This window comes from Manis javanica, chromosome 7, assembly GCF_040802235.1.
Source record: "Manis javanica isolate MJ-LG chromosome 7, MJ_LKY, whole genome shotgun sequence".
NCBI classification, from domain to species: Eukaryota; Metazoa; Chordata; class Mammalia; order Pholidota; family Manidae; genus Manis; species Manis javanica.
The window spans coordinates 26,388,104-26,400,000 of NC_133162.1; the positions used below are offsets into that span (position 1 = coordinate 26,388,104).

General features: G+C 41.4%; 1 protein-coding gene across 12 annotated transcripts in view; it reads right to left on the minus strand.

Moving 5' to 3' along the window:
- BTRC (beta-transducin repeat containing E3 ubiquitin protein ligase) overlaps positions 1-11,897 on the minus strand; it is a 252,032-nt gene that overhangs the window by 42,853 nt on the left and 197,282 nt on the right. For 11 of the 12 annotated variants that reach the window (XR_001856019.3, XM_017678606.3, XM_017678621.3 and 8 more), the window contains one exon: positions 327-558. Coding sequence is in view for 11 of the 12 variants with exons in the window: in XM_017678606.3 (XP_017534095.1) it covers positions 327-558 (232 nt within the window). In the remaining variant the exon portion in view is untranslated. Of the gene's footprint in view, positions 1-326; positions 559-11,575; positions 11,595-11,897 lie in introns of those variants that run through there. The other variant, XM_073240539.1, reaches the window with a different exon arrangement.

Sequence of the window (11,897 nt, forward strand, 5' to 3'; positions counted from 1 at the left end):
AGTACATAAGGTAAGGTACCTTGAAATTAAGACATCTTACAGAAGACATCTCAAACCAGACAACACCTCAGAAAAAATTTTATTTGGACCTATGTGTGGGTAAAATAGGGTGAATATAGGCAGACAATAGGGAAAAGAAGAGTCTCTATTTCCAGAGTTTGATTTTTTTATTTATACCCCAAGAAGGTACGATTAAAGGACTCAGTTTATAAAAATCAAGCCAATAAAGACTTAAAAAGAAAGATGTATAGTCAAGGTCCAGTACCATTACTACTGTAACACATCTTCCAGGCAAATTAATGGTTCACAAATACCCGTAGACATACCTGGCAAAGCAGTTATGAAATCCCTCTGCAACATAGGTTTAAGATATGAGTTTATGTGCCCATGTTGGTAATGACACATTTGGGATATAAGATGTTCCACAAATTCCACTTGATCGGACTCTGACCACTGCTCAAAATATTTGACACACAGTTCCTTTTCCTTCTCATAGCTTGCTGAGAGTTTCCGTTGCTTGGGCACAATCATACTGGAAGGGCCATTGGCAAGTTTTGTCTGCAGAAGGGGTGGATTAAAAGAAACATAACAGTAAGTATTGAAAACAAGAGAAATACATACTTTTCTGGTCTGGTATGCTATGTTATATCTGTATGAAGGAGCTTATTCTTTTACTCTATTAGTAATTAGATGTTTGTGAGAAGCAAATACATGTAAAGCCACAGAAAGACTGTGAGTTGGTAAATCAGGAATATTGCTGGCAACTAAGCATCAATTTTCAAAAGTTCACAGGAAGACATTATTTGGAGATACACAGATGAAAACCGAGAGCTAAAAGCATACTGTTACTGGTAGCAAACAAAAAATCTCATTTGCCAACAGATGGTGCTGGCAAAACTGGACAGCTACATGTAAGAGAATGAAACTGGATCACTGTCTAACCCCATACACAAAAGTAAATTCGAAATGGATCAAAGACTTGAATGTAAGTCATGAAACCATAAAACTCTTAGAAAAAAACATAGGCAAAAATCTCTTAGACATAAACATGAGTGACCTCTTCTTGAACATATCTCCCCAGGCAAGGGAAACAAATGCAAAAATGAACAAATGGGATTATATCAAGCTGAAAAGCTTCTGTACAGCAAAGGACACCATCAATAGAACAAAAAGGCATCCTACAGTATGGGAGAATATATTCGAAAATGACAGATCCGATAAAGGGTTGACATCCAAAATATATAAAGAGCTCACACACCTCAACAAACAAAAAGCAAATAATCCAATTAAAAAATGGGCAGAGGAGCTGAATAGACAGTTCTCTAAAGAAGAAATTCAGATGGCCAACAGACACATGAAAAGATGCTCGACATCACTTGTCATCAGAGAAATGCAAATTAAAACCACAGTGAGATATCATCTCACACCAGTAAGGATGGCTACCATCCAAAAGACAAACAACAACAAATGTTGGCAAGGTTGTGGAGAAAGGGGAACCCTCCTACACTGCTGGTGGGAATGTAAATTAGTTCAACCATTATGGAAAGCAGTATGGAGGTTCCTCAAAATGCTGCACTGAACAGGGATGTAGGGGAGACTTGGTGAAGGGGGGAGCCTAGTAAACATAATGTCCTTCATGTAATTGTAGATTAATGATACCAAAATAAAAAAAAATCTCATTTGCTTTTTTCTTGTATACACCAGTCGCTAGACATTTATACAATTACTTACTTATAACTTGTTTTTTAATAGTCAAATAGGTAATTCTCCATTCAAAGAAAAACCACTAAATGATTTGAGACTCCAGTACCTTTGGAGAGAAAGCTTAAATACTAACATTTATATGCTCAATCTATCCTTTTCCTCCCAAGAAAAATCCATCTCTGTTGCCATCAAAACCAGATACCAAGAAGTCTTTTTAATTAATTAAATTAGTTCATTCAATAAATGTTAATAGAGCATCTACAATGTACCAAATACTGTCCCACGTGCTAGGAATATAACACTGAACAAAAATAACATGGTCTCTATCATCAGGCCTTATATTTTAGTGTGTACAGCAAGTTCAAAACGTAACCAATAAAAAAATATGATGCAGTTAATGCTATGAAGAAAAATAAAGCAGGATAGGGGGTCAGAAAAAAAGTGTATGTAGTAATAGGTAGAAAAAAACGTTTTTGTACTAGGCAAAATTCCAAGATGGTCCCCCAAGATTCTTGGCCCTTGGTGGACACACATCTCTGTTACTCAAACAAACATATAGCTATTACTGTGATTTAATTAAGTTCCCAAATCAGTTTACCTTAAGATAGGGAGATTACTCAAGTGGGTCTCACCTAATCAAATGAGCCCTTTCAAAGCAAAGTTTTCCCCAGTTGGGCACAGAAGAGGAAGGGACTACATGGCAAGGAATGGCATCAGTCCCTAGGAGCTGAGAGCTGCTCCCAGGTGACAGCCAGCAAGGAAGTTGGGACCTCAGTCCTCCAAAGGCAAGGAACTGAATTGTGCCAACAATGCATGGAGAGGATTCCCCCACGAGCCTCCAGGTGAAAACTCAGTCAACCAAATACTTTGATTTCAGCTTTGTGATACTTTAAGCAGGGAACCTAGCCACATGCTACTAGACTTCTGACCTAGAGTACTGTGAGCTAATAAATGCGTGTTGTTTTAACTTGCTAAGTCTGTGGTAATTTGTTTTGTAGCAATTAAAAAAAAATACAGCTATTTAAGTTTAAGGGGTCAGAGATAGTTTTCCTAAACAGATGACATTTGAACTGAAATATGAAGGAAATGAGGGAATGTGATATTTTGTTACATGGGGGAAGAATGGTCTAGGTAAAAGGAATTTTGAGAGCAAAGGTCTTGGATGGCAGTCTATCTGGCATGACTAAGGAACAAGAGGGTCCAGGGTGGCAAAAACAAGTGAACAAGGAGAAATAAAGTTGCAGAAGTAGTCCAAGCCAGGTCATCCAGGTCATTTACTAGTGGTAAATAACCTCCAAAGATGGCCCCCCAAAATTCCATCCCTCTCTGAACATGAATGCTTTCCTCTCATCAGGAGGGGGAGCTTGTTCAAGCTTCTGAATCTGGGTTTTGACTAAGAGAATGTGGAGAAAGTGACATTCTGGGACTTGTGAACCCATGCAGCTTCTGCGTACTCCTTCTTAGAGTCTTGAGCCACTATAAACAAACTCAGTCTACCCTGCTGGAGAGGGAAGTCTGGAAGATGAGAAGCTATGCAGAGAGCAGTCAGATGGAGAAGCATCAAGAAGTCTGAGGGTGACACAATCTGACACCTTTGAAAAGGACCACTGTTGTGCAGAGAACAGACTGTAGGAGATGGAAATAAGGAGAATAAGTAAGAGATTACTTCACATAGTCCATGGAAAAGACAACAATCTTTTGGACTAGCGTGGTAGCTGTAGAGGTGAGAAATAATTGGGATTCTGATGTATATATTCTGAAGGCAGAGCCATGCTGATAGACTGGATATGGGGTATGAGAAAAAAAAAGAGACAAGCACCATACCCAAGTTTGAAGCTCAGTGAAGATTAAGAAATCATCTTAAAACTTTTCCAACTCTGAAGGAAATATCTTTAGAGGACAAGCACAGAGTGGTGCAACTGCATACTTTCCAAAGTAATTCTATGGATCTTTGGCACATTTGTTTCAGGTAATCACAGTTTGGTAGGGAGACTGATGTTACTATGGAGTTCATACTTAAACATATTGAATGTGCCATAAAACTATCAAATTTGGATGGCCAATTTCTATTTAAGGCAAAGGCTTGGCTTAATATGTAAATGTTAAATCCTACATGTAGGCCTCTTTACAAATGATTCCCGACATACAACTGGAAGTATATTTTCAAGAATGGCATTAGCTATTCTACTTACACAGAAAGTGCTGTGATAAACACCAAACCCTAGTGTACAGAGTTAGATGCTTTCTAGTGTAAATGCCACTGTTGTCTGTGACAGACACCATGAATGATAAGTAAGATCCTTGCTGGACATAGGCCTTGGGGGACTCCACGGCTGCTTTTTGTGTAGATTGTTTGCGTTTCAAAAAAGGAAAACTTGCGAAATATGGATTGAGATGTAGAGAGCTAACAAAACAGGTAGGTGTACAAGTTCGACCAAATGCCACTTCTCATTCCAACAACCAAAACCTCCTACTCCATCTTTTTGATAAATCTGACCGATCTCTTTTATTTATTTATTTATTATTTATTATTTTGGTATCATTAATATACAATTACATGAGGAACACTGTGGTTACCAGATTACCCCATTATCAAGTTCCTACCACATATTCCATTACACTCACTATCCATCAGCATACTAAGATGCTACAGAATCACTATTTGTCTTCTCTGTGCTATACAGCCTTGCGCAAGCACCCGCCCCCACTGCCTACATTATGTGTGCTAATCGTAATACCCCTTAATCCCCTTATCCCTCCCTTCCCATCCATCCTTCCCAGTCCCTTTCTCTTTGGTAACTGTTAGTCCTTTCTTGGGTTCTGTGAGTCTACTGCTGTTTTGTTCCTTCAGGTTTGCTTTGTTCTTACACTCCACAGATGAGTGAAATCATTTGATACTTGTCTTTCTCTGCTTCACTAAGCATAATACACTCTAAGCTCCATCCATGTTGTTGCAAAATGGTAGGATTTGTTTTCTTCTTATGGCTGAATAATATTCCATTGTGTATGTGTACCACATCTTCTTCATCCATTCATCTACTGATAGACACTTAGGTTGATTCCATTTCTTGGCTATTGTAAATAGTGCTGTGATAAACATAGGGGTGCATATGTTCTTTCTCAAACTGGGCTCCTGCATTCTTAGGGTAAATTCCTAGGAGTGGAATTCCTGGGGCAAATGGTAAGTTTATTTTGAGCATTTTGAGGAACCTCCATACTACTTTCCACAATGGTTGAACTAATTTACATTCCCACTAGCAGTGTAGGAGGGTTCCCCTTTCTCCACATCCTCACCAACATTTGTTGTTGTCTGTCGTTTGGATGGTGGCCATCCTAACTTGTGTGAGGTGATATCTCAATGTAGTTTTAATTTGCATTTCTCTGATGGCTAGTGAAGTGGAGCATATTTTTGTGTGCCTGTTGGCCATTTGAATTTCTTCTTTGGAGATATGTCTGTTCAGATCCTCTGCCCATTTTTTAATTGTATTATTTGCTTTTTGTTTGTTGAGGTGCATGAGCTCTCTGTATATTTTGGATGTCAATCCCTTATCAGATATGTCATTTAAGAATATATTCTCCCATACTGTAGGATGCGTTTTTGTTCTACTGATGGTGTCCTTTCCTACACAGAAGCTTTTTGGTTTGATATAGTCCCACTTTTCATTTTTGCTTTTGTTTCCCTTGCCCATGGAGATGTGTTCATGAAGAAGTTGCTCATGTTTATATTCAAGAGAGTTTTGCCTATGTTTTCCTCTAAGAGTTTTATAGTTTCATGGCTTACATTCAGGTCTTTGATCCATTTCAAGTTTACTTTTATGTATGGAGTTAAACAGTAATCCAGTTTCATTCTCTAACATGTTCCTGTCCAGTTTTGCCAATACCAGCTGTTGAAGGGGCTGTCATTTTCCCATTGTATATCCATGGCTCCTTTATCATATATTAATTGACCATATATGCTTGGGTTAATATCTGGATTCTCTATTCTGTTCCACAGGTCTGTGGGTCTGTTCTTATGCCAGTACCAAATTGTCTTGATTACTGTGGCTTTGTAGTAGAGCTTGAAGTTGGGGAGTGAGATCCCCCCCACTTTATTCTTCCTTCTCAGGATTGCTTTTGCTATTCGGGGTCTTAGGTGGCTCCATATGAATTTTTGAACTATTTGTTCCAGGTTGTTGAAGAATGCTGTTGGTAATTTGATAGGGATTGCATTGAATCTGTAGATTGCTCTGGGCAGGATGGCCATTTTGACGATATTAATTCTTCCTAGCCAAGAGCGAGGGATGACTTTCCATTTGTTAGGGTCCTTTTTAATTTCTCTTAAGAGTGTCTTGTAGTTTTTAGGGAATAGGTTTTTCACTTCCTTGGTTAGGTTTTTTCCTAGGTATTTTATTCTTCTTGATGCAATTGTGAATGGAATTGTTTTCCTGATTTCTCTTTGTATTAGTTCATTGTTAGTGTATAGGAAAGCCACAGATTTGTGAGTATTAATTTTGTATCCTGCAACTTTGCTGAATTCCGGTATTAGTTCTAGTAGTTTTGGAGTGGAGTCTTTAGGGTATCCTATGTACAATATCATGTCATCTGCATATAGTGACAGTTTGACTTCTTCCTTACCAATCTGGATTCCTTGTATTTCTTTGTTTTATGTAATTGCCGTGGCTAGGACCCCCCAGTACTATGTTGAATAACAGTGGGGAGAGTGGGCATCCCTGTCTTCTTCCCGATCTCAGAGGAAAAGCTTTCAGCTTCTCGCTGTTAAGTATGATGTTGGCTGTGGGTTTATCATATATGGCCTTTATTACGTTGAGATAGTTGCCCTGTATACTCATTTTGTTGAGAGTTTTTATCATGAATGGATGTTCAATTTTGTTGAATGCTTTTTCGGCGTCTATGGAGATGATCATGTGGTTTTTGTCCTTCTTTTTGTTGATGTGGTGGATGATGTTGATGGATTTTCAAATGTTGTACCATCCTTGTGTCCCTGAGATGAATCCCACTTGGTCATGGTGTATGATCCTCTTGATGTATTTTTGAATTCAGTTTGCTAATGTTTTGTTGAGTGTTTTTGCATCTATGTTCATCAGGGATATTGGTCTATAATTTTCTTTTTTGGTGGAGTCTTTGTCTGGTTTTTGTATTAGGGTGATGCTGGCTTTATAGAATGAGTTTGGGAGTATTCCCTCCTCTTCTATTTTTTGGAAAACTTTAAGGAGAATGGGTAAATCCATCTGGCCTGGGGGTTTTGCTCTTGGGTAGTGTTTTGATTACCGCTTTAATTTCATTGCTGGTAATTGGTCTGTTTAGATTTTCTGTTTCTTCCTTGGTCAGTCTTGGAAGGCTGTATTTTTCTAGGAAGTTGTCCATTTCTTCTAGGTTTTCCAGCTTGTTAGCATATAGGTTTTCAAAGTATTCTCTAATAATTCTTTGTATTTCTATGGGTTCCGTCGTGATTTTTCCTTTTTCGTTTCTGATTCTGTTGATGTCTGCTGATTCTCTTTTTCTCTTAATAAGTCTGGCTAGAGGCTTATTTATTTTGTTCATTTTCTCGAAGAACCAGCTCTTGGTTTCATTGATTTTTTTCTGTTGTTTTATTCTTCTCAATTTTATTTCTTCTCTGATCTTTATTATGTCCCTCCTTCTGCTGACTTTAGGCCTCATTTGTTCTTTTTCCAATTTTGATAATTGTGACTTTAGACTACTCATTTGGGATTCTTCTTCCTTCTTTAAATACACCTGGGTTGCTGTATACTTTCTTCTTAAAAGTGCTTTTGCTGCGTCCCACAGAAGTTGGGGCTTTGTGTTATTGTTGTCATTTGTTTCCATATATTGCTTGATCTCTATTTTAATTTGGTTGTTGATACATTGATTACTTAGGAGCATGTTGTTAGGCCTCCATGTGCTTGTGAGTCTTTTTGCTTTCTTTGTACAATTTATTTCTAGTTTTAGGTCTGAGAAGTTGGTTGGTAGAATTTCAATCTTCTTGAATTTACTGAGGCTCTTTTTGTGGCCTAGTATGTGGTCTATTCTGGAGAATGTTCCATGTGCACTTGAGAAGAATGTGTATCCTGTTGCTTTTGTGTGTAGAGTTCTATTGATGTCTATGAGGTCCATCTGTTCTAGTGTTTTGTTCAGTGCCTCTGTGTATTTACTTTTTTTCTGTCTGGTGGATCTGTCCTTTGGAGTGAGTGGTATGTTGAAGTCTCCTAAAATGAATGCATTGCATTCTATTTCCTCCTTTAATTCTGTTGGTATTTATTTCACATATGTTGGTGCTCCTATATTGGGTTTATATATATTTATAATGGTTATATCTCCTTGTTGGACTGACCCCTTTCTCATTATGTAATGTCCTTCTTTATCTCTTGTTATTTTCTTTGTTTTGAAGTCTATTTTGTCTGATACTAGTATTGCAACACCTGTTTTTTTCTCCCTGTTGTTTGCATAAAATATCTTTTTCCATCCCTTCACTTTTAGTCTGTGCATGTCTTTGGGTTTGAGGTGAGTCTGTTGTTAGCAGCATATAGATGGGTCTTGCTTTTTTATCCATTCTATTACTCTGTGTCTTTTGATTGGTGCATTCAGTCCATTTACATTTAGGGTGATTATTGAAAGATAGGTACTTATTGCCATTGCAGGCTTTAGATTTGTGATTACCATAGGTTCAAGGTTAGCTTCTTTAGTATCTTATTGTCTAACTTAAGTTGTAATTGAGCTATTATAAACACAGTCTGATGATTTATTTCTCTTCCTTCTTATTCCTCCTCTTCCATTCTTTATACGTTTTATTTTGTGCTCTTTTGTGTTTCCTTTGACTGCTTTTGTGGGTAGTTGATTATATTTTTGCCTTTAGTTAGTTGTTGGTTGGTCTGCTTTCTTTGCTGTGATTTTATTTTCTCTGGTGACATCTATTTAGCCTTAGGAGTGCCTCCATCTAGAGCAATCCCTCTAGAATACCCTGGTCGTCTGTGGGAGGCAAATTCCCTCAACTTTTGCTTGTCTGGGAACTGTTTAATCCCTCCTTCATATTTAAATGATAATCGTGCTGGATACAGTATTCTTGGTTCAAGGCCCTTCTGTTTCATTACATTAAATATATCAATGCATTCTCTTCTGTCCTGTAAGGTTTCTGTTGAGAAGTCTGATGATAGCCTGATTGGTTTTCCTTTTAGGTGACCTTTTTTCTCTCTCTGACTGCCTTTAATACTCTGTCCTTGTCCTTGATCTTTGCCATTTTAATTATTATGTGTCTTGGTGTTGTCCTCCTTGGGTCCCCTTCTGTTGGGAGTTCTGTGTGCTTCCGTGGTCTGAGCGACTATTGCCTCCCCCAGTTTGGGGAAGTTTTCAGCAGTTATTTCTTCAAATACACTTTTTATTCCTTTTTCTCTCTCTTCTTCTTCTGGTACCCATATAATGCAGATACTGTTCCAATTGGATTGGTCATACAGTTCTCTTAATATTGTTTCATTCCTGGAGATCCTTTTATCTCTCTCTGCATCAGCTTCTCTGCATTCCTGTTCTCTGATTTCTATTTCATTAACAGCCACTTGCACCTTGTCCATTCTGCTTTTAAGTCCTTCCACAGATTGTTTTATTTCTGTAGTCTCCCTCCCAACTTTATCTGTTAGCTCTTGCATTTTTCTCTGCAGCTCTATCAGCATGGTGATGACCTTTATTTTGAATTCTTTTTCAGGAAGATTGGTTAAATCTATCTCCCCAGGTTTCCTCGCAGGGGATGTCTGCATTATTCTTGTCTGTAGCAAATTCTTCTGCCTTTTCATGATGATAGAGGTAGTCATAGGCAGTTGGTGCATGTGTCAGCTATGAAAATAAAGTCCTTTCCTACTTGCCTGTCGCCTTCCCTTCCTGTGAGTACGGCGACTCCTAGCGGCTTGTGCTGGGCAGCCGTGCACCAACGGGGCATGTGAGTCTGGCCCGGGTAGCTGCGGATGATGCTCTGTGCGGCTGCTGTGGGCGTGGCGTGGCTGGTCTCTTGCTGCTGCTCTCCTATGGCAGAGCTGTGCCGAATGGGGAATGGGTGGGAGGATGTTATCACTGTGAGGGGCCTCAGAGCTGTGCTGCCACCAAGGGGGTTAGTGTGCCCGGAGTTCCCCGGGATTCCCAGCTGCTGGACTGAGTGTGCTGGGATGCTTCCATCCAGCTGTGAGGCTCCTGTCCCTTTAAGACTTTCAAAAAACACTCGCTTTTCTTTTGTCCCAAGGGCGCCGGCTGTGGGAATCCAATCGCAGGTTTTACTGTTCTGTTTCCCTAGTATCCAGCACACCATGCACTGTGTGTCTGCGCTCCTGGTGCAAATGACTAGGGCTGGGTATTTAGCAGTCCTGGGCTCCCACTCCCTCCCGGCTCTGACTCCTCTCCTCCCACCAGGGAGCTCAGGTGGGGGGCATGCTTGGGTTCTTCTGGGCCACGGCTTGTATCTTACCCCCTTCGTGAGGTGCTGGGTTCTCGCAGGTGTAGATGTAGCCTGGCTGTTGTACTGTATCTTCTGGTCTCTCTTTTAGGAATAGTTGTATTTGTTGAATTTTCAAATATATATGTGATTCTGGGGGAAGATTTCCGCTGCCCTACTCATGCTTCCATCTTTCAGCATGCTTATGACTTTTATTTTGAATTCTTTTTCACGAAGATTGGTGATTTCAGTCTCACCAAGTCCTCTCTCCGGTGTTTAAGGGATTTTGGACTGAATAAGGTTCTTCTGCCTTTTTGTGGTGATGGGAGTGCTCACTGGCAAGTGGCATGTTTTTCAGCTGGGAGAACAAAGTCCCTTCCTGGTTGCAGGTTGCCTTGCCTGTCTCTTCTGTCTGTGCTGGTTAATCGTACACGGGGAGCACCCTCTGGGTTAATCCCCAAAGCTGCCATGGGTGGGACAACCTTCAAGTTCGCCTACGGCAATCGCGGGGGTCACAGGCCAGCAGTGCATGTTCTGCCACAAGAGCAAAGCCTCTTTGTGCATCCCGGTCTCCGCGCCTGTCTCCACTGTCTGTGTCAGTTAACCGTGCACTGAGAGTAGCCTCTGGGTTAATCCCCTGAGCTGCCATGCGCAGGGTGGCCCTTGAGATGGCCTAGGGCACTGGCAGGGTTTGCAGGTGAGTGGCTTGTGTTCTGCTGGGAGAATGGAGACACTTTGTGTTTCCCGGACTCTGAGACCATCTCCACTGTCTGTGCTGGTCAACTGTGTGCAGGCAGCAGCCTCTGCGTTAATTCCCTATGTTGCCACTTTTGTGTGGCCCTCGGAATGGCCTAGGGCACTGGCAGGGTTTGCAGGCAAGTGGCGCATGTTCTGCTGTGAGAACAGAGCTCCTTCGTGCCCTCCGGACTCCGCGCCCATCTCCACTGTCTGCACTGATCAACTGCATGGAGGGAGCAGTCTCTGGGTTAATCCCCTGAGCTGCTGTGGGTGGGGTGGCCCTAGGGATGGCCTAGGGCACTGGCGGGGGTCGCAGGTGAGTGGCATGTGTTCTGCCATGAGAACAAAGCCCCTTTGTGCCTCCCAGACTCTTCACCAATCTCTGCGGTCTGTGCTGGTCAACCACATGCAGGGAGAAGCCTCTGGATCTGGGCCGGTTAGCCACGCGCAGGGAGAACCCTCTGTGCTAAGCTGTGTGATTGCTGTAAGCAGGGCTGCTCCCCGGATGCTCCACAGCAATGGCGGGTCAGCCGGTTTACTTGCAGTGCTGGCAGGGGCGAAGGAATTGCAGGCTGATTATTGCCGCAAGGGGCTTTGGAGCTGTGTTGCAACCCAGGGGGTTAGGGCACCTGACATTCCTTAAAGTTCTCAGCCTGCTGGGCTGAGTGTGCCAGGATGATTTTGTCCACCTGTTAAACCCTTGTCCCTTAAAGACTTTAACAGCACCTGCTTTTCTTTTATACCAGGGCAGCTGGCTGTGGGAACCTGTTCGCAGTCTCAATCTCGGACCTTGCAGTTCCGCTCTTCCAATATCCAGTGCACCATCCAATGTGTGTCTGTTCTCCTGGGAAAGACCAGCAGGGATGGTTATTTTGCAGTCCTGGGCTTCCACTCCCTCCCCACTCTGGGGTGGGGGGAGTGCTGGGGTCCTGCAAGGTCACGGCTTTGTATCCTACCCTTTTCTACGATAAGTTGGGCTCTCGCAGATGTAGCCTGGCTCATATACTGTATCTTCAGGTCACTCTTTTAGGAATAGTTGTATTCGCTG